The 27208-nt window shown below is 52.4% G+C and overlaps 1 protein-coding gene across 1 annotated transcript; it reads left to right on the top strand.

Moving 5' to 3' along the window:
• The first annotated feature begins 852 nt into the window (after positions 1 to 852).
• LOC100900429 (glutamate receptor 1) lies at positions 853 to 26923 on the top strand. The gene is made up of 17 exons (XM_018639289.2): positions 853 to 902; positions 12929 to 13075; positions 15813 to 16061; positions 17469 to 17533; positions 17675 to 17860; positions 17970 to 18125; positions 18786 to 18990; positions 19812 to 19915; positions 20289 to 20402; positions 20611 to 20826; positions 21410 to 21765; positions 23766 to 23964; positions 24146 to 24390; positions 24842 to 24953; positions 25580 to 25717; positions 25836 to 25946; positions 26843 to 26923. The coding sequence occupies exons 3-17, from the start codon at positions 15845 to 15847 to the stop codon at positions 26921 to 26923; spliced, it is 2505 nt and encodes an 834-aa protein (XP_018494805.2). The 5' UTR covers positions 853 to 902; positions 12929 to 13075; positions 15813 to 15844.
• Positions 26924 to 27208: the final 285 nt, after the last annotated feature.

The following is a 27208-nucleotide window of genomic DNA, read 5'->3' as shown; positions in this document are numbered from 1 at the left end:
TCCCGGGCTAAATATGAATGCGAGTCCTGGACATGGAGTCTCGCGTAATTATTTCTTCATTCCTGTAGGCTCTCGAACAATTAGGCCGAGTGAAAGTCTCGCGCTCAAAGGGGTTGCCGGCCGACATTTGCTTGGCGATGACGACGACGACGTTGACGAAGGAACCGCTGCCTTTGCCGTGGGAGACTCCAAAACGGCAGGTGGAGGCAGATGGAGAGGGAGCCGTCCGCGTCCCTTCCCTATCGAGGAGCGGCGAGGCGGGCAACCGGCGCCTCAGTCCATCCCGGTCCTCTACAGGATACGTAGCAAGAAGATCTCTATTGTTTTGCTATCGCTATCCCACGAGTGTTAGGACACGTGTTGATTTTCGCTGAGGAGCATCTGTTCGAAAGATGTAGTTTGGATTTGTTTGAATCCCTTGTGAAGGGTTTGTGGACCGTCATCCTTTGTGAAATGTCCTCGCGGCATGAGTCTCCCTGGATGAATCTTAGCTCTTCCAGGGCCCGGAGCTCCGTAGGATTGAATCGAGTTTTACTGCTGCTTGCCGCCCCGTAGTAGACGCTCCGCAACATCCCAGATGACAGACGACATCTCGAGTGAGGCTGGACAGTCCTGCACTCCGAAGGGGGACGGCATCGTACGAAGCCGTCATCCGAGCAGTCACGCCAGAAATCTGATCGAGACGAACACCATGGTCTCCGGAAGGCCGGGACCACCACTAGGATTGACCACCTTGTCAATTACGACTGGAAAACTCAACCATCCATGTCAGAAGGCTACCGTAAGGAACGCGAGGAACATACTCTACGGACTTGCGGTGGCTCTGTTCGTTGCAAATTCGTTGCTGATGCTTCCGACTGGAGTTGAGGCGGCCAAAGGACTGCCTGACAGAATACCAATTGGTGAGTCGCTTCGCAATAATTTCTTCTGTTGATTCAGTAGAAGGACAGTGTCAAGCTGTCAGTGTCGGGCGATGGTCGGTCGGCCCCCTCGATATTTCGTCTCGTCCACAGCTGTCGGTGCGGCTCGTGCAGCGGAGTGAAATATCCGTGACTCGATATTTTCCCGAGGAATTCTTCGACTTGGGACCGCCCAGGGGGGCTCCCGGGATGATTATCGCGTTGGTGGATGGGGCATTCACTTTTTCCCCCGACGGAATCACTCAGGCTGGGCTGGCTCCGTGGAAGTTCGCTTTCGCGTCCACCAGCCCCGACGTGGGCTCCTCCAGCTCGCAGAGAACGAACGGAGCTCCCCATCAGGGGTGGGCGTCGGATCCGGGAAGCTCTGGCACTCACTCAGGATCATCGCTGTAGAGATCATGTGGTCGCGGAAATGTCGTTGAGATGAAGCTTGATCCCAGCAGGCATCTGCCCCTGAATGAGCATTCACGAGTAGAAAAATGAGCGAAAGATCAGAGAGATTCGTTGGAGTCGGCTGTCCAAGCAGTGCCATTAGAGAGTGCGTTTCTGGGGCTGGGGTCAATGAGCTTCAACAGCAGGCCCCGCTCGTCCCCTCAAGTCTGAGGTATCCGACGGCGCATCCGGCACGGTACCCGCGAAGGAAAGTCCGCGACTTCCTCACCCCGACTCTGACGCCATCGTCAGTGCAATCAAAGTAAGCGATAAATCTGGAAAAAGGACTAATCGGCCAACATTCGGTGACGATACGTCAACTGCAACTCGATGAGATTGCGAAGAGAGGCGTGTGCGGCAGTGACCGTGCGGATGTACGGCGAATATTCAACGGTGTTCTGTTCGAAGGAGAAACTGTGAGCAGGACGGAGTATCGCGCAGAGAAGAAGAGGAAGTGTTTAATTCATTCATCTTAATCTAAATGATATCATATCAAGGAGATCCTCGGAGAATGAGTTCTTGCCCCGTGAAGCGCGGTGATTCGGAATGAAGGCGAAAAGAATCCCCTGGGCAGGAGGAGAATCTTCGAGGAGGTAGCGGATTCTGACACTATGAAGAAGAGCAAGGTTTCCCAATTCGAAGCCGGACGAGTAGCGATCGCTGATATGCGACTTGGAGAATATCGTGGTTCTCCCGGAAACTCGCACATCAAACGTGCTCATAATGGGGCCCAGCTCCGAATTCCAGTCGAGATGGAGCTGGAGGCAAAATGAGCTCAAAAGTCCGAGCATGGGCTCCCTCCCTCAAATACCTTGAGACTCCTAGCTTCCGGATCTTCAAGGCCAGCTGCTGTGAGAAGGTCGAATAGAGTCGTTGCGAGCAAGAAGACTCGCTAAACGGCCGGGGAAGGTGTCATCCAATGCCACCGCAGGATGCTAATTTAGACATGGCTGTGTTTTATGATCAGGACAGCCTTGTTGTCGCTTGCGGAGATCTTGTAACAGGAGCATTTGGATAATCCATCTCGGAACGATGTAAGAGATGTTCTACTGTTCGACAGCCGAAGCCGGTTCCCTCGGGCTTCGAATACCGGGGGCAAAACCCTCTGCGGTTTCATCCCAAGCGAGGATATCCGCCGTGCTCGCGGATGGCTGTTCTTCTCCAACTCCTCCTCTCATCAGATAACGGAATCATCGCCGGTAGGGGATGAGTGAAGGATCTTGTCTTCCCTATGGGGGAAACAGCATGACACGGAATGTTGAAGGAGAAGGTCGGCGTCCCCAACTTTGGCAGTATCGTGCTGTAGAGTCCGGAGAATCTATATTTCTGGCTCCAGGAAGTCGACCGATCGCGCCGTTGACCGGGCGCGAGACTGTCGTTGGAAAAGTTCGTCCTTGAGCGGAAAAAGAGCAGCGAGACTTCTTCCATCGGAGATATGTATCATTCGATCACGATCGCCGCAAGAATCATGCTCCGGAAAAGACTTGATGGCGGAGATCAGGAATCTTTTCTCTCTTCGGACCCATCCGCAGATCTCACGCTGTCCGAAGGTTCCCGGAACGTTGAACACAGAACCCAGAACGGAATCGAAAGGTCCACTGATGAAAGCACTCCGGGCCTATGACCGCAGTAGGGATCGGGGCTCAAGAAGACGGGCGCTCCAGCTTTCGATAGATGTTGATACTGATCCTCTCACATTTGGTTGAAATAAATGATTTCGTCCGATGGGGAGATCAATTCCCGACCTGAGAGGGAGGACAGCCACTGATTCCTCTCTCTCCCTCCCGTCATCGTTGTCTGCGCCTCGCGCGCAGAACCGTTATAAAAAGCGGGCTCTTACGACAACCCAGACTTGACATTGTCTTTGAATGAGATAATCGAATTACTGACTTCGCCGGTCGTGTCCCATAACTACGGTTTTAAACGAGTCAGGTCAACGACGGGGGCGAGAGAGCTTCAGAGTGAAGTCACTTCATGGGCTCGGCTTTCGAGATTTTCGTCCCAACTTCGGCGGTGTCGGCTGATTCGTCGTCCGCTCACGGAGTTGGACGCCCTCACGGTTTGTTGCTGATTCAGATTTGCGGACAGTAATCACGGGATGACTCGCGACCGACTCTGGACATTTTGTTTGACCATGGTTCGTTGAAATCCAAATGCCGGAGCGGCGACCGGCAATCATATCGAGGGGGAGCGCCTGTGGCATTATATCAGCTGTCCGTGCGTCATTGTCTAGGCGCTGGGACTGATGGTGCAGATGAGATGCATCGATCGTTTAACGAGTTTTTTCGGGCGACGAGAGCGATGCGTGCTCGGATTACCCGTGACGATCTCTTCACATGGAGCTCAGCCCCTGACTCACATCGGGAAAGAGACTTCTCACAGTTCCGGTATCACACGGATGTGTCTGTGGTCGGAATGATTCAATTTCGGTGCTCTTGGAGTAAGATTCTGGGCGGGTATCGTCATTCGCAGAGCTGCCTACCGAGCCACCGTGAAGAGCAAGCCCGGAAGCAGAAGGAAGCCTCGGTAGGGGCAGTTCGAACTCGCTCACCTTCGTCAAGGATGGGACGACTCGAACAAAGGCAGAATTACCTCGCGTTTCACGCCACCGTTTGCATTCCGTTCCGACGACGACAAACGAAAATTTTGATTGAGAGTCTCATTTGAATTCACGGCACTTCATTGTGCTATTCATGGCCTCGCCTTATTCCTTTCAAGGTACACTCCCCCCCCCGAGCACATTGGGAGAAATTCGCGGCACGAAGCGAAGTTCCCCCGTTTCGACGAATTTCCCGAGACAGATTCGGATGAATTCAAAACAAGACTCCGGTGCGTGCCAGGAGTTGAGCCTCGAAACCTCAGTCAGTCAATGTCGACTCGGGTCAGAGCGCCAACCGATATGGAAATCGACTGTCTTTGCTCGGCTCCGTTCTCGGGTTTCGTGCGGGAATCACGGGTCAATGGAACTTTGTCCTCTCCGAGTCAAAGCGAGACACCTCCGCAGCACCGGAAAAGACTCTGCTTTCGAAAACAATGTCTCCGGATCGATCGTCGCAAAGTTCAAGTTTAACGATGTCTGCTCCGGGGGCTCGTGAAGCCGAGTACTCCATCTCAGCTTTTCGTCGTTCGTCCGCGAGACGGGAAATTCGATTCCTCCCGACGGGCTTCCCGATTCACTCAGAACCATATGTATGGGAGTTCATGGAGGATTTCGCTCCTTTTGTCGACCTCGACTTCTTTGCGGTTCGGGGGGAGAGTTTTAATCTATCTCCTTGCCTTGTTGTAGAGGGACTATCTCAGAGATCTTTCCGTGTTCGCGCTGAGCCGAATTCGGGAGAGGATTTCTGAGGCACGAAGAACCATGGGTCACAAGCTGCGCCGCTCTCATGAACTTCTGGATGAGTCCTCACATTTCTTGTCACCTCCCAATCTGCTGTCTCGCATCTGTTAGCACATCATGGCGAGAATATTTCTGAATATCAGCCCGGAGAAGTCATGCCAATGTTGCCGGGAAATGATACATGCGCTATCATCAAATCTCGATCGTCAAATCCTCATGCGCTGTGAGATCGCATCGCGACCTATCGCAGAGGCCATTTTCCGGGCGATCTCCCGCCGAACGCCTGGGTTCTCGCGGTCGCCACCGATTTTCCACGACGAATCGCCACGGAATGTTACAGAAATTCGCGGGAAAATCGAGGTCTGCGGTATCCTCACACACGTGGACAATTATCATCACTCCACCCTACGTCGTCCAGAGCCCGCTTCGTCTCCTTATGCTTGCGCTCAAACGCCTTTGCGGTACGGTCGAGCTCCTCTCGTAGGTACATATGTTCGATCTTCTCGAACTGACTACGGATCCACGTTCGTCGGAACCTACCTCGGGGATTCCCGGTGCCAGGGAAAACTGATTTCGTCCCTAGGACTTCAAAAATTATCCCACACATCTCCAGAGGGTAATCCAGAGGAGTTTGCTGGAGAGGACGATGCTAAGCGAGTGCAGCGCGGAGAATGAAAAGGATCGAAAAGGCTCGCGATCTCTTTTTCTAAAAGTATCGGGACAGAGTCGTATCGTCGTGACGGCGGAAGTTCAATCCATGAGAAGTTTCGAATCCGGAGAAGTCTAGCGGAATCGGCGGATGGTAGAGGTCGTCTCGGGTGGAATTGAAGAAACTCCTGCTCAGAGCCCGGACTCTCTGATAGAGCCCCGCAAGGACGCTCAATACGGGCTCACGTAGGATCGTGTACGTTCGCTCCAATATAAAAAAAGGGGAATTCATCTGTCATACCGGATTTCCTACTTTTTCCCTCTTTTGCGAAAGTCTGACTAATTCGGAGCGTTTTCTGAGCTTTCCGCGGCACCCACGAAGGGGCAAGAAGTTAGATGGAGCGAGGTCCCTGCTGGTTCGGTGGGAGAAAAGAAGATAACGACGGAGATCTCGAGACTTGATCATCACATCAGGCCGCATTGCTCGGTCAGACCTCTCATCGGTGAGTCTGCGGAGCTCTCGGAGCGGGAACGGATTCGGTTTCGCCCTCATCGTTGCGGTCGTCGGCGGGCTAGTGTAGGTAACGCTAAAAATGTACGAAGTTTTGCTTCCTGCTCAGGTCAGCGAGTGAAGGTTTTCGGTCGATTCTCGTTCAAGAAGTCCCGATGTAATCCCAGCAGCCTCCTGGCTTGGCAATCAGCCACTGGGCCGGAGCGTTCATAATAGACCGCATCGGAACCCTGACTCCGGTCACTGACTACTTTTCGCAGAAGTCTCCGGTGTCTTCTTCGGAAAACGTAAAGTGGTGCAAGTCGTCCGTCGGAACGATGTATTACGCAAGCGGTCGCCCGAGCCAAGCTTAAACTTTTTCACTGCGTTTGGACCTTGCAGGCTTAGTTTTGCTCTCGGTATGTATGTTCTCCAACTCCAGGTTGGGCAATAATTCAATAGTCTCTTGTCTCTGGAGTTTATGTTTGCCAGAGCTGAATTTCCGAGAGCTCTACAGCAGTGATTTCCGACGTTTCTCACGTCAAGGGGACTCGGTCGTTTCTTGGGAAGCTCCGTGGATGACTGCACAAGACAGGGATGTTCGTCCGACCGATGAGGACCGGAAAATCTTGCCTGTTCCGCCGTGTCTATCAGCTTATGTAGCGCGCATAGGTCTTCCCGTTCCCTCGAAATCGTGATCCGCTCTTCATTTTCTTCGCTTCCGATAAAATTTCCGCCCGCTATCTCCTCAATCAGCGTCTTGGGGAAATCCCGGCATTCGAACGAGAGTTGGGAGAAACCGCTCTCTACGAGCTGCCTCTTGCCGGAAGTTGATCAGAAAACAGATCGCAAGTCGAGCCTACAGGGAAGGCAGCTTGGCTGGCTCCGAACGGCCCGACGATGTTCCTGGATTCTTCGGTCATCACGGCGCGGTTTCCATAGCACAAGCGACGTGACGGAGGAATCGGGATGAATTCATCGCGCGCGAGAGGGGAAGTCAATGGCAGCGGTTTTGCGCTCTGTGATCGGGTAACCTCGAAGGAATAGGATTCTGGTTCTGGCCAGGAATACGAGTCGGCCGGTCCGCCGAAAGACAAGCGAGTGGGCGGGCGGAATCGTTTAGCCTTACTTGTCTCCGCCAATGCCGCAATCGGCACGGGGTAGAAAATGCCGCGCGGTCTGTACCGGATAGATTGTGATCGTGCAGCGATCCTTTAGGGATTCGTGAATCTTTTCCACGATGATACAACATCTTGGAGCTCATCGCCGCAGAACCAGCCCTCAGATGATAAGCGGAGTGGTTTCGATGATAACCGCAGATGGCCCCGATCCATGCGGGGATTCGGAAAGGAGAATCGTCACACTTCACGGGAGATGGCACGATCTCCTAAATCGAGAATCTAGAGTCGACCGCTGTCGATCGCGTGTAGCTGTAATCTTGCGTCGGCTGAGCTTCGGAATTCAGGAGCACTGAGAGCAGCCAAGTCTGTCCTTCGGGATATCGAACATGGTGTCAGGGTCCGGTGGGGTATCCATAGAGGATGCGGTGGCTTATACGTCGAGTTGTACGACAGGGTATCCGCTGAGGTATCTAGTGGGATATTCGCAGTTTCCTCGCAATTGAGAGCGGAGCGATCCGCCGGAATCGGGTGCCCCCGATGAAAGGCTGATTGAGTACACGAAGACAAAAAAAATGTGTTGTGCATCAATATTGGCGCCGTTGCAATATTATTGGCCCGGTGCGATCCAGCGCCTATGAAGCGCTGATGCTGAGAGGTCTCTACCCATGGCGTCATTCGTTTCAAGCCGTCGCGATCCAACATGTATGATCATACGGAAACAATCCGTGTGGGGTTCCTGAGTCAATGCGTATGATGCTCAGAGCGAATCTCAGGACTGAAAATAGTCCGACGTCGGAGCGAAGCAAAAAATATCGCAAAGGCCGCGTCGATGCGTCGATCAGATGATCTAGGTCCGGGACAAAAAGCGGTCATCTACATAGGGGTCGCGCCTTTATGGCATTTTGATTACCAACTAGGCCGAGACTCCGCGGGGCCCGGGTCGGGATTCGACCCGCTGCTGTTGGCATTTTCAATGCGACACATCGTTTCGCAGAGAAGGCTGAACTACGCCTGGAGCCAGGAGCCCGCGTCAGGATTCTCACGCCTTTTTTTCGGGATGGTATTCGCTCGAAATAAGTCACTTTGCGATCCGACCCGGGGATACTCGCGGTCGATGAACCCCCAGACGTCTGGACATCGCTCGGAAGGAAATTCCTTGTGGCAACATTGAGACGAATTGCTGTGGCGTGCAGTCGTTGGGGATTTCTTCATTCGTCCTTAATAAACCCGAAACCGGAGTCTTGGGAGGACGACAGTGGGAAGCCACGTCCAATCTTCAGGCACGAAATCGGAGACTTTCAATCTGACAAGGCTCTTTCCAGATGAATGTTTTTATGTCTCCTCTCTCCGGAATCATATCCGATATCATCGACGGAAGCTTCGGCGGCCGTCAGCAGTTGCCGGCGATTTTCAGAATGAAAGACCTCTCGAGAGGCTCGTGCGGTCCGTGCCTTATCCTGTCTTGCTTCTTCCCGCATTGCCACAGTCGATTAGTGATCTCGAGGTCGTCCTGACGGGATCTCGTGGGCGGAACGGGACGGACGGGAAGCTGCGGCATGGCAAGCTTGGAATCTCGGTGTTTTTCCCTAAAGCCTGTCTCGGGAGATCTGTGGTGAAGAGAATTATCTCAAGAGTCTTTCTTCTCTAAGTCCATGAATCTAGTGATTATTCTTCACTCGACAAGGAGTTCCCTCATATTCTTCGAGAATTCTTTCATTATCCGGAATCAGCGCGCATTGATGTCTTCGATCGGAGCCAGTCGTCTATGGGCGCGATAACGAATCGACAAATCAGATGAAGAACCTGAACTTTACCCCGTACCGAAACATCGGAACATGACGCCGCGCCGCCGCGGTCAGACCCGTGGCTGGGTATGGCGATCGTACAACGAGGCATAATCGTATGCCCGCATAGCAGAAAAGAAAAACTTCCATGCCTTTGCAATGCTGCCATGGGTAGCAGCAGAGTGAGTTCCACAACTGCAGCAGCGGTCGACCGGTGTTCTTGTGCCCGCTCGTGAATAATTTGTTGTTACAAACGACAGCGCACTCACCCAGAAGCGCATCTTACGGAATGTATAGAGACATTTATATTTATAAACCTATCCCACGTGCACAAACAAACTCGGTCAGATAAATAGAGATATACCTATATACAATGGAGCTACGTCTGAAAAAGTGTTCCCCACTCCCGGAGCTCGGATTGATAGCCAAGGTGGCAGAACAAAGGATCAAGCGATCGGAACGCCTGCGGTCGGACCGACTATCAGATAACATGCTAGGGTTCGGGAAAGCGGAGAACCGTTCGGGGAGATTTTGCGGATTTGTTCGGTGCTGCGCGGCAATGCTTATACGTACTTATACCTCCGAGGATACCTAAAACGACTTCCTCTCTCCCGATACATCATATTCGAAAATAACGGGCCAGGAAAGAGAGCTCATTCTGAGAGGCGAGACTGCCGAAAGCTTTCTCCAAAGACCCATGGGGGAGGGGGCACGCGGAGAGGAGCATCTAAGACAGAAAGCCATGGAGCGATTTGCGAGCGACCAGTTTTTGGAGAATAGACGCCAGAGTGGGTGATGCGTTTTCCTGCCGACGTGACGCTGACTGAACGGTGAGGGGGAACAATTCTCCCGAGCAAAGTTTATGGTCGATTCGAGTCTTTTGGATTTCAGCCACCAAGTCCGCCAGTCGAGTGCGACTGCTGGTGGAATCCATGATCTCGCGCGACGGATTCATGACGGCTCGAATTCGCCCCCCTCCCAGGAGCTGGTAAAATTAATACACGTCCGAGTTGTTGTTTTCCCTGCACGGAACTTGGAGCGACGATCAGCATTCGGGAGCAAATCTCCCGTCGACGAGCCACGAGAAAAGCACCGGTGTTACGCAGAGGATTAAATATGTGCGTACACTCAGGAGCTAGGATCCCGGAACCTCCGGGGCAGTCAGGTTTTGCAGTCTCAAAAAGATCGCTCCAAGGGAAGGAGTTTCAGAAACAAACGAGGTGTGTTAACGACTACGAGTCGGTAGTTTAGACCCGAGCGCTCCGTTGAATATTCGGAGCTACACGTACTTATACGGAGATATAAATAGCTTGGTCCGAATCCGATGCTCTTGTTCGGGACAAGCCGTACGCTTCCGAGTTCCTGGATACGGCTCACGGAGCCGAGCTTAGCGTCACCTAGAGACGGGGTGCGTAGGGGCACAATGGCGGAGATGTGCCTCCTTGTCTCATGCTCATTCAATCACTCATTGCGTCGGACTTATACAGCAACACCACGTACACAGTGTAGAGCTATGAGGTATGATGCATCGAGATAAGCGGCAACATGGTATCTGTACCATTTTCGAAATTCGATATCGCAAGTGGATGCCGTGGATTTTGCCCACCGTGTTTAGGGTTTCCGACTCCCTTACAGGCGCGCGATTTCGATCTCATCCGAGTCGGATTTGTCACAAAGCTCGTTAGAGGCTATAGTCGATCAGAGCTGGCTTTCGATGCCATCTGAGCGAAACAATTGGATCGCCTAATTGTTCATCCGTTCTCCCATCCGACATTTATTCCTCTGCTCGGTCTATCTCCGCGGACCGCGCGAAGCGCCGACGCGCGCAACTACCGCCCGGGAAATTCTATTCTCGTGCTCTTTCCGGGCGATGTCTGTTCCGTGGATACTATCTCCGGTGGCCTGTTGAGCGGAATTCAAAGTGAACGCCGGAATCTCCTCTTATCTCCATCCCGTGCCAGGGCAAATTGAGTTTTGACTTTTTTCCCCGCACGCAGCGAGCACTGCAATTGCGAGCACCGAGCTCCGTTCCCGTACAGATACAGACAAATAATCACAGCATTGATTACGGCTGCAAAGCCAGCCGGAGCGCCAGACAGCCTCTCAGCCGATCGTCGACCTTGAAGCGGCGAGAGGAAGCGTCTTCCTCGAGCCAGCATCCGGTCTGAACTACGTATATCTCTAAGTGAGAAGACTTGGCGATCCGACGCTCACCACCGCCGACGACTCAGTCAAAGGTTATTGAATATTAGCCGGTCCGGAGCCCCTTGCCGTCACCGCGAGCTCAGCCTTACCCCGTTCCTCGGGAACGTTCCCAAATACCTTCACACACCCATTAGACAGGCCAAGCTGAACGACGTGCGCGGACCGCCTCGATATTTTCGATGAGTTTTTCCGCCGCGAAACGTTCGAGTACTTGGTGTGCGTGATCGTCTGTTAGGAGTTAGGACCGCGAGCTTCGGAGATTCGACCCACGTATGCGTTAGAATTGATCTGGGATTTGAGAATCGCGAATTCTTAATGATGTTCGGAACCTCTTCTCCGTGTATGGTGTGAATGCTCAATAACGGAGCTCCGTCTCATGATATGCATCCTCAAGGTTCGAATGCATAAATTACACGACGAACTTCGTCCCCCCCCCCCTCTATGCAGGAAAGAGCTCTCACGGCAGGACTCTGTGACTATATGACATAGTTTTTGCATGGGCGTACGGCGATGCGGACGCTCGCGGAGAGTGAAACTTAATCGACAGTTTTTTGTTGATAACGCTACTGTTCGGAAAATCGGTCAAAGTAGACGGAACATTTTTCCCATCGTTGTAAACTCTCGAGAGGTTCACGCCGGATGCCGCTGTGAATAGAGCGAATAAGAAATAATAAGTGAGAGAGATGCCTGGGTCCCAAGGCACCTCTCCACCGTTCCAACTTCGGCCCAACTCGAGAGCCCATAGAAAGGAATATAATTTAGAAGTTCAGATTCTCTGGGGCAACCTTCCGGATGCAGATGGGAACAATTGGCATCTGTGATGATCAGAGCAGAAACAGGACCGTCATCCTCATTCAAGCGCTCAGCATCATTCACTTTCCTCACTCACTCGAGGAAGAGTTTGCCTTCATCGAGGGCAATTCGTCGATAGAGTCCTCAGGGGCACGTACGTATGCAAGTATATCGTTCCGTCTGGCGCTCCAACCTGAAGTTCCTCCAAGCTGGCAGTGCTTTCAGAAAGCTCAGAGGCATGTAGCCATGAGGCAACTCATACAGAATCTCTTCTGCGAGCTCCAAGTGTTCGACGGTTTTATATCGTTTTTTCATCAACGGCCAGCAGTACAAGAAGGCGGTGGCCATAAATCTCACATAGCGCCTCGGTCAATCTAGGGCTTTACGCCTCACCTGCGAATGCGGTAGGTTCCGGCTGGCCGGAACTGGTTCTCTCCGTTTCTTCTCTCCTCATGAGGTGGGATGAAGGCGTCGCGTGTAAAACGCAGTGGATGAATGAACTCGAGAAAAAGCCTCCGGAGCGGCGACCGCGAGAACGCGGTGCTCTTATTTCCTCGAGGCTACATTCTCGCTGTTTACGACGCTGAATGATGCTTATACCTAGCTACATACATTACAAGCGACAACACCCTACGCTGCTGACAAGGACGGCTCGGTCGCATGTGATTGCGTGCGAGGAAATAAGGAAAGTCGTTTGCACTAATGCATTATAGAGAACTGCTGATATATTCAACAGGCGTCGAGGTAGCAAGTTATATGAGGACTAAGTGAGCGGAGAGATAATGAGGATAAAATAGAAGCACGCGAGGAAAACTCGTATCGTAGCAAACATTCATGAAAAGTACATCATGGGGTCCCATGCATGCCGCTCGATTCGACTCGAGGCATGAGTGTGCGGAATAATATGATACAACATCGACTAGATCGTACCCTGCTGCCTGAACGCCGACTCGTCTCCCGGCAATTTCGCCTCGACGAGCGTTGCGAAGATAACTCTTCCAATCGGTCTGGGAGATCACAGCACCGGAATGCGTGGCCCTTCGGCGCGGAAATTTTCAGGTTCGAGCCTCAATGAGCACCTGTTCCGGAAAGGGAGATCAGGGCTAGGAATCCGATTCTAATAGTGAGCTACTCCCTTTGTGGCATACACGTACTCCGATATAGTCACGGGTATAATTTTCTTTTACTGTTTCCAGGTGCAATATTTCTCCCGGGTCAACAAGAACTCCGCGCAGCTTTTGAACATGCCATCGAGGTACACAACTATCGAGACCAATTATTCTCAGTCACACCACATGTCGAAGTACTCGAATCGGATGATCCCTTTCAAGTCGCCAAGAAAAGTAAGTGGAGGATTGAATGCTCAAGGCCGGTAGATTGCTCTGCCTCCAACAAGCCGCGATTCCGATCCCCCCATCCCACAAATCGAGCTTCGGCGTCAGATTACCGTAGCGAACACCGATCCGTTAAGGATTTCTACCAGAAGTGTCTCCGGACCTTTCCCTGGCCGGAGACACAGAGGAACATAAGGCGAGAGGGAATAAATTATTCCTCTCGTTCGCCGGTCTCGGGATGCCCACGATCCATGAAGGGTCCAGTGGATGGACACGAATGCAACACCAGACACGATTAAGCATCACTCGGGTGAATATGGAGTCCACATTCAGCGTGGTGTGTCGGGGACGATGATCGCAGCGCCAATGTCGCGTCGGTCTACCCACCTGTCCAGGACTATGCGACTCCGGTTTCGCTCCCGATTGATCTCCATCAATACCATGGGGAAGCTCCCCTGCAGCAACACCGAGCGATAACATGATGTCCGTGACACGAGAATTCCGGGGAGATCCTGCCGAAAAAACGAGACTCCGGCTCGGCGCACCGCGAGCTCCCTCCAGATTCATTCGGTGGCCAGTCGAATGTGCACTCTAGCACGCCGCGCCGTTCGGAATCGCGCGATGTTAAACAAACCGCTCGTGCTCCTTAATCCCTAGAACACCTTTTCGGAATGGGCCGGGAAAGCAGCCAGTTCACGGCTGTCGATGATAATCGACTTCAGCTTCGGGCGATTCCGGATCGAAGGGTCGCCCTTTTTTGCTTTTTGGAAAATCCTCGTAATACGACTATACTTTTCCCGAAATCCCGAATCCGCGACAGAATCTAACCCAGCCTGCAGCTGGCCACAAGTTTCCGGAATCCTGGAGTTTACGGTCGCGAATGCGGCTGCGTGACGGTGGCTTGACCACGGACCCGGCTAATTGCCCTTGGGCATTTTGATGAGCGTTGTAGGGTCATAAACGTTTATATGAATTTCTATTGGTCCGCGGTCAGCGTCCGATGAATCATCGGGCAAACAGCGCCATCTTCTAGGTCAAAGTCCGCTCGTCCCATTCTCTGCCACCCTTCCCTAACACTCTCGTACCCCGTCAATGGATCCGGTCACACGTCCCCGTCGAGTAATTTCCCTGGTATTCAACCCTTCACCGCGTCTTGTGTCGGTTTTCAATACCGAGCTGCTTTTGGGGTGGGTTGCCTTCGGCTTAAGAACAGTCTCTGCATTGATCGGCCGCTCCGAGCCAGCAGAAGTACTTGCCCGATATCAACGGGTCAAGGGTCTTTGTGAGGTGCGGGTCGGGTTTGTGTTCAACTTTTCCATTCACCAACCCCCGGATTGACCTGAGTGCAGAACTCGACCTCGATGGCTCACTCGCTCAAAAGGAAGGCTCGGATGGTAGATCGGATGGAAGAGATGGAACTTCTAGAAGAGTCGGAGCCATGAGATCCGAATTATTAAAGTTCACCGCTAGTTGACAGTTTAATTAAAATGGAGTCGCGAGCCTCACCACGAAAGCTCGAACCCTCGAAATTTCAGGAGCAGAACCAGCTCGCACGACCCTCCTCCATAGATCGTTGGATGGGGAGTTGCTATAGAACGCCGCGCTGCCGCGGAGAACGCAGACTCCATTCGTGCGTGAGATGTGTCCGCATGTCCTTAGGAAAAAAACTTTTGAATCGCCAGAAAAAGATATAGACGACATCGACGCTGCCAACTGACGCAGAAACTGAGCGGTCAGATGACTCCCCTGAGAAATCGGGCCGATCCTTCCTCCGTCCGTCTGTACGTGCATGTCGAGCCGGAATTCCGAAAGATATTTTCAAATATATGTGAGACATTTTTGTGAGCCGTGCAAGATACGGCAAAGACTGCGTGACGATGAGGATGGTCGCACGTCGTATTTTTTTCTTCGCGACCGGTGCCTCACCAGCTTTGCTTCCCTTTGGCTGGGCGTCGAATTCTTCAAATTGTTTCTGTCATTCGCCTCCCGTGGGATCGAGGTCCCGATGCTCCCGTAGGCATCGGTCGAATAGTTTCGACTCCCTCATAAAGTCGAAGTCAGAGTTCGCTTCTCGGTCCGCCATCCGAGTCTTCCCATGATGATGTCAGACTTCTTTGACCCCATCTGCTACGCTCGTGTATCTTGTTCCTAGCTGTGGGGCGACTCTGACTTATCAAGGTTGAGGGATCGTCTGGCTACAAATCAAGTAATACAAGGGAGCTTGAGCTAATCAGAGTTTCATGGGGGTACGAGGAGCAGCCGTTTCCGGACGCGCGTGGGCATGCATGATGGGTAAGGAACCGGAAAGCACTGACCATGAGGGAAGGGGATGTCAACGATTCGGAAACACCAAGTTGAGAGCTATCCTATTCCACGAGTGGACCAGCTGCTAAGACACCGGCTCGCTTCCTCGCGATTCGAGTGTTCGTAGGGCTGTGGCGAACGGCGGGAGGCTGGTCCGAAACGCCGTGGTAAAAAGTTTCGAGGCGCCTGGCTTTGAATGAATAATCAACGCTTTCATAGCGCTCTCTCCTCGGCGGGAAGAAAGCGAACTGAGATACTCGCCATTCCTCGCAGCTTCGGTTCCGCTTTCGATCGCGTACACGGTCCCCGCTTCCTTGAACAGAGATATCTTCGAAAATCGAAAAGCTTCCACATAAGACCGCTTGGGCTCCGCGTGGAAGTATCCTATCTCAAACCGAACGGAAATGAACCGTATGCCTTACCTTTATTTATTATTTCGCAGTTTGTACGATTCTCAAGAATGGAACGTTTGCCATGGTGGCTACGACGACCGCGACCTCGTACGAGACCTTGATCTCGTATTCGAACACTTTTCAAATCCCCTTTGTCAGTCCGTCTTTCCCCTACCATACCCGTATTCGACAAACTAAATACGGAATCTCGATGCGACCCGACTATCTCCCTGCGATATTGGACCTGATTCAACATTATCGATGGCGTCAGATTGTCTACATCTACGACTCGGACGACGGTAAGTATCACAATGCATGGACGGCGTTGGCCGATCTCGAACAATGGAGGGAGTCCTCACTTCCCGCTTAGATAATCGGGGGATCGTCCGCTGCATGAGCTGATCTCGGGGGTCGGAGTCGAGTCGTCGATCTCTCCTCTATTTGAATATTCGATTCAGAGTGTTATTTAAAATTCCTGTGGACTCGTGAGTCTGCCCAGAGAACCTGCAATGCCTCTGGCTGTATTCGGAGCATCTTCCGGGACAGGAGAACCTGCTGGTGGCAGTGGTTATGATAATGACGGTAGTTCTGGCGGCAGTGATATAAAACACAGCCATATTCATGGCGAAACACCCACGAGACCTGAATGCCCCGGGAAAGGTTCATGAGCTAGATACCGTCCGCTTCACCGCCGTGTGTCTTAGTGCTTGGGGCGCACTTTGAGCGCTCGGAACAACAAGCAAAGGAATAAATGGAGCCTGTCCAAACATTGCAAGAAGGCTCGAGCTGCCCGTTTCTGTCGAATTCAGCCTAAAACTTCAGTTTGAATCGAGGGATAAGGTAAGCCCGGGAATATCATCCAGGATTTCCTCTCAGTGAGTGAGAAAGCGGAATCTTGCGACGGATTCGCCCGATCCCCGGGAATGCGCCTTTCTCTCGGCGGCTGCTCCGGCTTCTATTTTGAGGCGAAAAATGTTCCTCTCACAATTCCCGATTGAGGGGGTTCTTTCCTCTGTCGTATGCGCCGCGCATGCACAACTCAAAGCGTCACCGTGGCGGCCACGGCTTTGTTTCGGGATTCCACGACTGCAGCGAGAGGAAGCAAAATTCCGCGGGAGGAGCATTGAGCCATCAAAAAATTATTCATTGCTGACTTTATTCATCGTCGACATGGATCGTAGGCTGAGATGCCATGACGACATGTTGACAGATCTCAATCGAGACCATACAAGAAGTATTGATTTTACTCCGTGAAAGAATCGACCGCCGCCGACGGCAAGTGGTTCCAAGGTCCAGGACCCCCCAAGGGGGAGAAGCACGGTGCGGATATCTAAAGCTCTCTCTATGAAAAGCGAGAGCGGGCGAGATCCTCCCGTGAAGGAATACATCTGGGCGACGATGAGAGGAACCAGAGAAGGTTTCTGCGTGGGAATCCTTCCGAAATTGAACTCTTTGTCACCTGGGCGAGGATGTGACTTTGAGCGTGAGCGGAGAATCATAAATCCCGTGGGAGGAATCTGCCTCTGGACTCTTCCGGAGCCGTATAATGAGCACTTCTTCCCATTTGGACGAACAAGCCGAGTGAAGGGAGTTGCGTAATAATTGTTTCCGATAAGCCTTGCGATTCGACTCGTGAGTAGAAGCCGTCTCCGGAGTTCCAATCATAATCGGTTATGCATTCTACATACCCTTCCGCGTCATTGCAGGATTGCTGAAGTTGCAAAACCTCTACAAACTCACGACAGACGACTACAAACTCGAAATCATTAAGGTGAGCTCCTGGCTACGATGGAGGTCGAAGTCTTTTGTGGAGCATCGGAGAGCGAGAGTCCATTCCAGGGGCCATTCCTATGACCTCATGCGATGGCCGGGCCCCCGTTTCAGAATCAGGCTATGATTACGTCAATTGCAGGTACGACGAGTAACATCATCGAATGAAGCGAATAAATTCCTCGTTGACTACGATAATGAAACGCGCGACCAATTGAAACACGTTGTGATAGACTGCGAAGCCGATTTGACTCGGGAGATTATCATCAAACACGTACGGCATCCAATCGTTGGACGGAGAACTTTTCACTTTCTGCTGGGAGGACTCGTGAGTCATTCTTGCGTTATACCTAGTACCTACATCGAATGAGAGCACGGAGAAGTTTGGATCAATCGATTGAGGGACAGCGATCTCTCACGGGCTCCAATCTTATTAGATCATGGACGAGTTCGCTAATAATCCGGCAATGGAGTTCGGTGCGGTCAACATCACTGGTTTCCGACTTGTAGCCAACAACAGCAAAGCCTACGAGGAGGTGTTCACCGAGAGGAGCCGGCAGAACTGGCCCGATCCCAAAACCAAGAAGATCACTGTGAGTATGACCTTGTCTCGACGTATGCATCTTTGAAACCCAAGGGGCAATAGTTTTACCCGTCAACCTTTCTCCGTGGGCGAGCCTAGTCGTCGCTCGTCTCCGACTCGCATGTGATAGATCTAAGTCTTCGGGATGAACTGCTCCATCAAAAGATGGCGAAAAGATCTAGATCCGCGGCTGAGTAGATTCTTCGATTTGTCCGAAGTTTTGTTTTCGGAAACTTTGCGGAAAACGGCCTCATTCATTATCGCTAACGAGCTGATCGTAGATCAGCAACTGCTCCAATCGGGGATCGGTATTGATTGGAACGCTTTGCGAAACTTTCGCGAAATCTTCGGGAGATCAGAAACTCTTGCGGAATCTCCGAACTAGCCTACGGGATTGCATTAGCTATATTCGATCCCGCCTTCCAGTTTGGCAACGACGCCGGGAATCTGCATGAATTCTAGACTAGAAAAAATTGCCTTTGGTCTCTACTTCCAAAATCGCTCCTGAACCCCCAACACGACTGACACACTGACACGTACAACGGAAGAATGCTGTTGTCGAGAGAAATTATCCCGAACTTGGAAGTCGCTTTCGGGTGGCGAACAACTTTTAATCCCATGCGGGGCTTCTCAATTGAAAATCGAGCAATCCTAATTTCTCCGCTTTCAGTCCGAAGCAGCGCTGATGTATGATGGAACACGCGTGGTACTGAATGCATTCAAGCAACTGCTCAACGAATACCCAGCGATCTTCGCGAAGAATTTCAGACGCGGAGAAGTGTACAACAATAATACGCGGGGCATCGATTGCAAAAGGGAGAAGATCATGCCTTGGGAACACGGGAACGAGATCTTCCAAAGGCTGCGGAATGTGAGTAAGCACGAAGTGATGAGTTTCACTTGCGACCTAATCTGGAGTCGGAACTCCAGACTGTATGTATATCGAAGCAAAAATTACTCCTCAATTCTATTCCGGACTGATCTTTTCCGGAGTGTTAGAAGTGAAACGCCTGCAGACTCCCTCCATCCTTCAGTGATACGCCATCCTTGAAGGCTCACTAGTTCGCCGAGCTCTATCTCGATCGCCCTTCCTTCCGCATTCCGCGTTTTCTCCCACAGAATAAGCGAGTAGATGGGATCTCAGCGATTATCGATACGAATTGGGAACGCTTGAATAGACAGAAAACAACAAACAAACAGAACTCTCGAAAATGCGTCGAATGAAGAATCGACCGAATCGCCTCCACGAAAAATCCTCCTCGAACTCGATAACTCGGAGGAATGTCGGGAGACGGACGATATGGCGGAGTGCGTGCAGCACAGCAGCGGATACGGAAGTTGCATTACTGCCCGAAAGGTTTTGCGAGCAGCCCGTGCCAGGTCGAGGCTGGTTGTCGGCGTGGACAGCCAGGTTTCAGTCGAGGTCTCAGCCGGTCACATTCGTGGCCCGACATGCCTATTAGAGAGGAATGCGAATTCGAGGACATCCCTGGAGCAATCACAAATATTATGTGTTCGATGTCTGCTACACTCGATCTTAGAAGATGGTCACGCGCAAAAAAATGGGACGTTTCACAGCCCGAATAGACTCAGGCCTTGGGGAGTCGAGCGGGCAAAGTCCCAGCAGACGCGATGCCACGACCTAAGAATACGCTCTCCCTTCACTAATCTTCTTTTCTTTTCTCGCAGATCAAAGGGATTCGAGGTTTGAGCGGGAACATCTCCTTCGACCAAGATGGCTCTCGCTCACACTACACGGTAGACATTGTTGAAGTGACCGTCAACAGCGAACTTACAACTGTGAGTATCCCCTCCTCTGCCATCCGTCGATCCGTAACTTCAGTGTAGGAGAGGTGCACCACGAGAACGAGACGCTTCCGCTCGTCCGCGTTCCGTGGCCTCACAGTGCGTTTCTGTCTTTTCCGTCGCACCCCGTGTTATCGTATACGATATGCTCCGTTGGGACAAGGTCGCGAACTGAGGCGCGTCTTTCCCGTTAGCTCTTTCCCGCGCTATCTCCGAAAAATACGTGCACTGGCTGCGTGGAGTCACTCGACATGAAAAATCACTCGCAGCGCGCCTTTTCGCTAGCGTGACGATGGTGGTCGTCAGCTGACATCGTGACGCCGTGATTGCTCGAACCTGTCTCCTGAAAAGATAAATTCTCCTCCAGATTGCCGAGTGGAGTCCCCAGTTGGGCTTCGTGTTTTCTGCGCCCAAATACCGGAGAGGTCAAAGTGACCTTGGATTCAAGGCGAACAAAACCTATGTCGTCACCAGTATTCTTGTGAGTGGCAGGATTGAACCGTCGGAATGCTCGATTCCCGATAGCCGATGGGATCGAACCGTCCTCGATAGAATTTCCTAATTCGAGAGTGGCCAAGCATGTGTATCTCCGGAGACTTCTGCACGATTCCCGGGCAGGAGTTCCAGTGTTCGTTAACACCGAGCAAATTCCTTTTCTGAAACATTTCGTTCTCTCGCTGTCGTTCCAGGAAGAGCCGTACCTCATGAAACGCAAAATGGAGCCGGGGGTGAATTTGACTGGGAACCACCAGTTCGAGGGGTACTGCAAAGATTTGGCCGACCTCATCGCCGAGAAGCTCACTTTTACGTACGAGTTGCGGCTTGTCAAAGACGGAAAATATGGAGGTCAGAGTGCCGAGTCGGAGTCCGGCTGGAACGGAATGGTTGGAGAGCTCATCAGAAACGCAAGTATCGGGGACTGCGTCGGGGAGCCAACGAATTTCGCTGCATAAGCAGCTGCCCAGCGGTCTGATGACCAATTTCCCGACGTCCACACCGTCGTCGCCGCTACCTCCGCAACCGCCATCTGAACTTTACTTGTAGGCAGCGTCAAGTTGTCACTTTTGGTGACGCCGGTGGCGAGCGGCCAAGCAACGCCAAAGGTTGCTGCAGTCAGCCACTTGTTGACGGCCGCTTGCAGCATGTACTAATAAGCAATATCTGCCTCCGGTTCGCGCCTGTCGTGAAGGGAGAGCGGCACAGAAATTGCATTAGACTCTGGTAACATACGCGGAGTCGTTAGCGATTCGATGTCCGGGTGCTTCCCGTAGGCTTTGATGGCTCCAGACGACGTCGACGTTGACGACGATGATGGGAGTAGCGGGGGCGACGACGACGCGACGTAGCTCGATATCGGCGACAGACAGCGCGGCTAAAGAGGGCAGATTCCCTGTCTGCGCGGATTTGTGTTGCTGCTGTCGTCGACTCGTCGAAGCAGGCATTAGTTTGAGGCTCCTTCACAGCGGCTCACAGCGGCTCATTTTGCAGGAAGCGGACATGGCCATCGCCCCGTTGACGATTACCTCAGCGCGGGAGCGTGTTATCGATTTTACCAAGCCTTTCATGTCGCTCGGCATCAGCATCATGATCAAGAAGCCAATGAAGAAAAAACCGGGCGTTTTTTCCTTTATGAACCCACTCTCTCGGGAGATTTGGATGTGCATCATTTTCGCCTACGTGGGCGTTTCGGTTGTCCTGTTCCTCGTGTCACGTTTTTCACCTCACGAATGGCGCTACGAAGAAACCTTTGTTGGGCCGACAGTCTCCAATGACTTCTCGTTATACAATAGCCTCTGGTTTTCGTTGGGGGCCTTCATGCAGCAGGGCTGTGACATTTGTCCAAGGTATATTCGCGCTTCAAAAATAATTAGATTATCACGCACACACTCATCAGAAGCACATGAGCACCTCGTTCGTTCCGAACAGCCATCAAGTGCCTAGATCAGAGACGACCCGCCTCGCTAGAGACCCCAACACGAGACTGGGGCGATACGAAAATGCGCTGAGAATTCCCACCACCTACTGCTCTCGATTCGAGGGAGGTGAGAGTCTTGCGTTGTCCAACGACCGACGTTTGAAGAGGACCTGGACGACCTCCGCTCGAGATTGTCTCTCGACGTCGCTCTCGAGTCGGCTCTCTCCTGTCGGTCGAGACGCTAACAATGCCATCGAGTTTCGTCATGCAGGAATTCCATTATCGCGCTATTTAACCCACTTTGGAGCGAGCAGACGGCAGCGCTCGCGCGACCCCCAGTCGGCCTGACTGAGGGGGGCGAGCGCGATGAAGAGCAAGCCCGGGAATGGCATTCGGGGCTGTCGTTCATTCCTGACCATTTCTCTCCAATTTAGACCCTGGCGGACCGGGCGAGCGTCCTTCCGACCGGCAGCTACCCAACCGACCGACCGACCAACCATCCAGGCAAACAGACAGCCATGCCTGCCTGCATGCTTACCGCCAATGTGGTTTTCCTTCTACGAGGGAGCGAACCGCATTCTTCACGTCTGAAAACACATGGTGCTGGAGCTTTTTGTTTCGGCGCTCGGGTCGCACCTCGTTCCTTCGTGAATTGCTTTTGTCGAGGGGAACATCCCTGCGGTCGAGCGCAGCGGGGCAACGACGACGGCGATGACAACGACGGCAACACCGCGCGTAACCATAAGGAACGGCGTGGGACGATCGTTGAGCGAAAAGCTGTGTCCCGGCGTATGAATCGCGATGCGATGCAATGCTTCAGCCGCACTCACTCACTCACTCAGTGTATGGAGGGCGGTCCTGGGGGAAAACTCACCGGAGTCGACGGAAGTTTTTTCCAAGAATTGGTCGGTTGGTTTGTTGATCGGTCTGTCTCTCGGTCGGTCCGTCGGTAGCTTGCTTGCTCGCTCGCTCGCTCTTCGAGCTCGGCTGCGGAAGTGCCTCCGAGGAGGGAATGTTGTATTTGCGCAAAACTTCGCTGGATTGAAGCTTGCTGACAGGAGGAAGGAAAAACTACTATAGACAAAGTTCCAACCGAACTGACATGGAAATGCTTGCTAACTCCTTTCTCCTGGAACGACACGATAGCCAGCTGCTGCTGCTGGTTGCTCCGCGCAATTCCCGAGCGTCGCCTCTCTCCCTCTCCCTCTTTCTCGAGCTCCCCATGCCGAGGGTCCGCGCCGCGTGGGCAGGGTACGAAGACCGATGCATAGCAGCGTCTAACGCAATTGCCACGGTGGAGTCGCTCTGATTGTATCACTTGATCTTTATGTTCGCCGACACGGGACAGCCACGACGGACGCTCGCACACCTTCTCCGAAGACGAGACAACACATCGACCAGGATCACAAACAACACTTTAGATTTAGATCGCGACAGACAATCGAGATTCCTTGCCACTCATTCGCCCGGACGGAATCACGCTGGAGTTGAGTTTCTTTGGGGAACGTCTGAGAACAGAAGTTCCGCGAAGATCGCTGAATCGACGATCGCCCTCCGCGTCCAAGTTCTGCGACTCGTTCATTTTCGGAGTCGGCGGTCCTGAAGCTCGATGGTGCTGCCATCGGCTCGGCGCAGGGGAATAAAACGGCCACCTGTCCCCGCCGTTATTCTTTATTCAAACCCCGCTCAGTTTCCGCGAGAATCTCAATTGCGGAACCTAACGACCCAGTCGACCTGTTCAGCAGAAACAGAATCCGTTTCACACTGGGATGCGCAGGCGAAGAATATGCCTCGGAACAAATGCCTCAGCTCCGCCGCAGCTGCGTCTCCCGACGGAACTCAGTCCAGCCGTGCGTTTCGTCCGGACAATTGTTTGCAAAGAGAATCCGAGGTTCCCGGAGGTTTCTGAACGTGTCGCCGTCTTTCCAGATCGGTTTCCGGTCGGATTGTGGGAGGTGTGTGGTGGTTCTTCACGCTGATAATTATTTCATCGTACACTGCCAACTTGGCTGCGTTCTTGACAGTCGAACGCATGGTGACACCGATCAATTCAGCCGACGACCTCGCGAAGCAGACTGAGGTCGAATATGGAACCCTCGAATCGTCTTCCACACAAGATTTCTTCCGAGTAAGTCGCTCCCTCACTCTCAGACGAATCCCTTGTCCGGTCCTCTCCAGCTCGAGGAGTGGCCTCCCGAACGCACGAAACACTTGTCGCTCCCGGGGCGGACCCGCGTACGTTTTTCTCCCGTTATCGGAGGGGTTCCGGATTGTCCGTCCAAAAGCTAACACTCGTTTTCTCTCGACAGAAATCGAAAATCGCTGTTTATGCCCGAATGTGGGAGTTCATGAACACACGGAAGAACGTTTTCACGTCAACGTACGAAGAGGGGATCCAGAGGGTCCGGGAATCCAAAGGCAAATACGCTTTCCTCATGGAATCCACGAAAAACGATTATATCAACGAAAGACGACCCTGCAATACCATGAAGGTCGGCGGAAATCTGGACGCCAAAGGCTACGGTGTTGGAACACCACTCGGATCCTCGCTCAGGTGAATAATGGAGCGGAAAGCCTTTTTGAATTTTCCTCTGATCCAGCTGGGTCGCGAATTCGGAAATCAGGGCTTCGGGATTGGAATGAATCAATTCGGTCGTCGGATTCGCTTACTGACCTGTGGGGGCTCTACGAACGGGATACAACATTGACTCTTTCTATTTTGACGGGAGCAGGAGAGGACTGTTGAGCTAACATGGTCGAGGCGGTCATTAAGCGCTGCTTCGACAAGACGGGCGGGCCGGCGGGAGGAGAGAAGGGCAGGCGAGAGAGCAAAAGTAGTGCAAGAAAGAGCTCGTTAAACAGCCGGAACTGTCGCTGCCTCTGTTTCCTCTCGAGCGACTTGAAGCCTGAACGACGAAGATTGAGGAGAGGGGAACATAAATACAATCTCGCCTCTTGCTGGCGGAGGAGTTTGCTACCACGGAGCTTTGTTATCTTCTTTGCAGGGACCAGCTCAATCTAGCCGTTTTGTCATTCAAAGAAAACGGCGATTTGGCGCGCCTTCAAAATAAATGGTGGTACGACCGCAGTGAGTGCAAGACTGGCGATGCGAACAAGGTGAGCGATGCTCTTCGGAAACACGAGCCAAACGACCGAATGTTGTTCCGCATTCAACAAGTGGCAGTGTTACGTTGGAGCCCACGAGCTACTTGTATGTCCTACGGTTGGATAGTCGGTCTGGCGAGAGTCAGGCGGGTGAGCAAGCGAGCGTGCGAGCCACCCGGCCGGCCTGCCTGCCATTCCGGTAGCCGAACTTAGTCGACGTGTGTGATCAAGTATGCTGGTGCAATGAAGCTTCCTGCCATTCCGATTGAGGTGGGCGGGCGACTACAGATCCTTTTCGCACAGTTCTTCTTCCTCACCCCCCCAGCCTCTCCCTCCCCCACCCCGACTATGGGGGAGGGGGGGAGACTGGGGGAGGGGGAGAGACTAGGGGGAGGGGTCTTCTCTGAGCGACAATCCCTGCGTTCGCTCCCTAAAATCCTAGCCCCGTAGTTTGAGAGGAGTTTTCGCGCGTGTCAAGGGATAAACAGATGCAGTACGGCTCGGTTCTTACGCGGAGCGGGCTCCCGCTGCGGTGGAATTCCAGCGACGACAGATCCGGGTGCATGCGCTTACGTTCTGGACGAACAGGCGGCAGAGCTCGCAAGCGTGGCTCTCTCTTTAACGGTCGAACCTTCCAGGAATCAACGCAGAACGAATTAACGCTAAGCAATGTAGCAGGCTGCTTTTACATTCTGATCGGAGGCTTAGTCCTCGCAATGGTTGTTGCCCTTTTGGAGTTCTGCTACAAATCGCGCCTAGAAGCTACACGGTCAAAGGCGAGTGCTCGTACTTCCCTTCGATTCAGACACGGGTCCCCCCTCGATGGATTGAATCGTTGATTTCTGACCTCTCGCCCTTTGGCAAGGAATCTAATACTTCGTTCACCGTTCACAGACGACCATGTACGACGCCATGAAAGCAAAAGTCCGGATGTCAATAACGGGCACTCAGAGTGGATCTGGGCCAGGAAGAAATCTAGGAGGTCACGGAGAGGAACGTGCCAGGGTACGATTCAAGACCGACAGAACCGTTGATTTAGTGACCCAGCTTTGGCGAGCGGAGTATTGATTTGATTCCCTTCTAGAAAAATCTCGCTACGAACGACTCATTCCGAAGTTCACCGTCGCCGCCTGACTGAACAAAAATATTAAAAAACAGTCCAGCCCATCGTTGGTGCCATGTAAATTTTATGTAAACTCACTCAGAACCAAAGTCGAACTTTCCACCATCGCGGCACTTGACCATTGCTCTATTTCACCCATCCAATCTGCACCATCAGATATCTGTAGTTTCTCTCGCGGCATCAGATCATTTCGAAATTCTCATTGAATGATTCTCGACCCGACCGATCGGGCATCCACAAATCAGGAGCCACCGAGCTCCCGACCACCTGTTGCTCCGATTGAGTCCTCCGGGAACTGTTCTTATCACGAGACGGAATATCCGAGTGAAGGGGAGCGAGGGAACAATTAGCGGAGGATATGCTCCGGACTTCGGCTCGACGCTTTTTTGGAGACGGAGTGTTTCTCTCGAATGAGTCACAATCACGACGATCGGCGGGACCATTCACAATAATCGATTGCATACCCCAGGCACAGCCGTCATCATCCTTATAACGAAAAATGATATTCGCTTCGGTCAGAAGTCGGATCGAATTTAGTCGCAGCTTAATTTGCATCGTGAACGAGATCCGGATACATCGTCTGGATGTACCTACATACCTAAACATCCCGGAGCGACATGAAATTCCACGATGTAATTCAGTGTTCTGTTCGTGTGCCTTGGCGCATGTTTCGGACGGTTCTGGTCACTTCTGGTGTGGGGCGCACTGAAGATGTCGATCGTGGGTCGTTGGGAAGTGTTCAAACAGAAGAATCTAAAGTCGTGCTTGCTTTTTCCAGTTTCACACGCCGGGGCCCCATTTGATCGGGCCGGAGTTTATAGATGACCGTATCTCATTGAATACTCACACGCAAGTGTAGTTGAGCTAGCCGATCTATTCTCCGAGCATCAACTCTCTGGTTTCGGATGTAGAAACAGCTCAATGGCAGAGCATTCCAACGCCATAAACATCTTCCTCTCGCTTCGACTCCTTCCTGGAGCCCTGCGCCCGCTGAGTTCCTTTGTACCTTTCGAACCCCCTTTCCCGATCCGCGGTCAGAACCTCCGTTCCTTGTTGTCTTGAATTCTCTTCACGACTCGACCCAGCCCCGATCAGTTGCTAGGTAAAACTCGACTGACTGAGAGACGTGCTCTCCTCTTAGGTA

Source organism: Galendromus occidentalis, unplaced genomic scaffold, assembly GCF_000255335.2.
Source record: "Galendromus occidentalis unplaced genomic scaffold, Mocc_1.1 scf7180000075388, whole genome shotgun sequence".
Taxonomy (NCBI): domain Eukaryota; kingdom Metazoa; phylum Arthropoda; class Arachnida; order Mesostigmata; family Phytoseiidae; genus Galendromus; species Galendromus occidentalis.
This window is presented reverse-complemented; position numbering and strand designations above follow the sequence as displayed.

Coding starts and splice junctions, on each gene's coding strand:
- LOC100900429 (XM_018639289.2), top strand. CDS start 15,845: ATGGTGGCTACGACGACCGCGACCTCGTACGAGACCTTGATCTCGTAT. Junction 19,916..20,288: donor TCAACAGCGAACTTACAACT/GTGAGTATCCCC, acceptor ATTCTCCTCCAG/ATTGCCGAGTGGAGTCCCCA. Junction 20,403..20,610: donor ATGTCGTCACCAGTATTCTT/GTGAGTGGCAGG, acceptor CTGTCGTTCCAG/GAAGAGCCGTACCTCATGAA.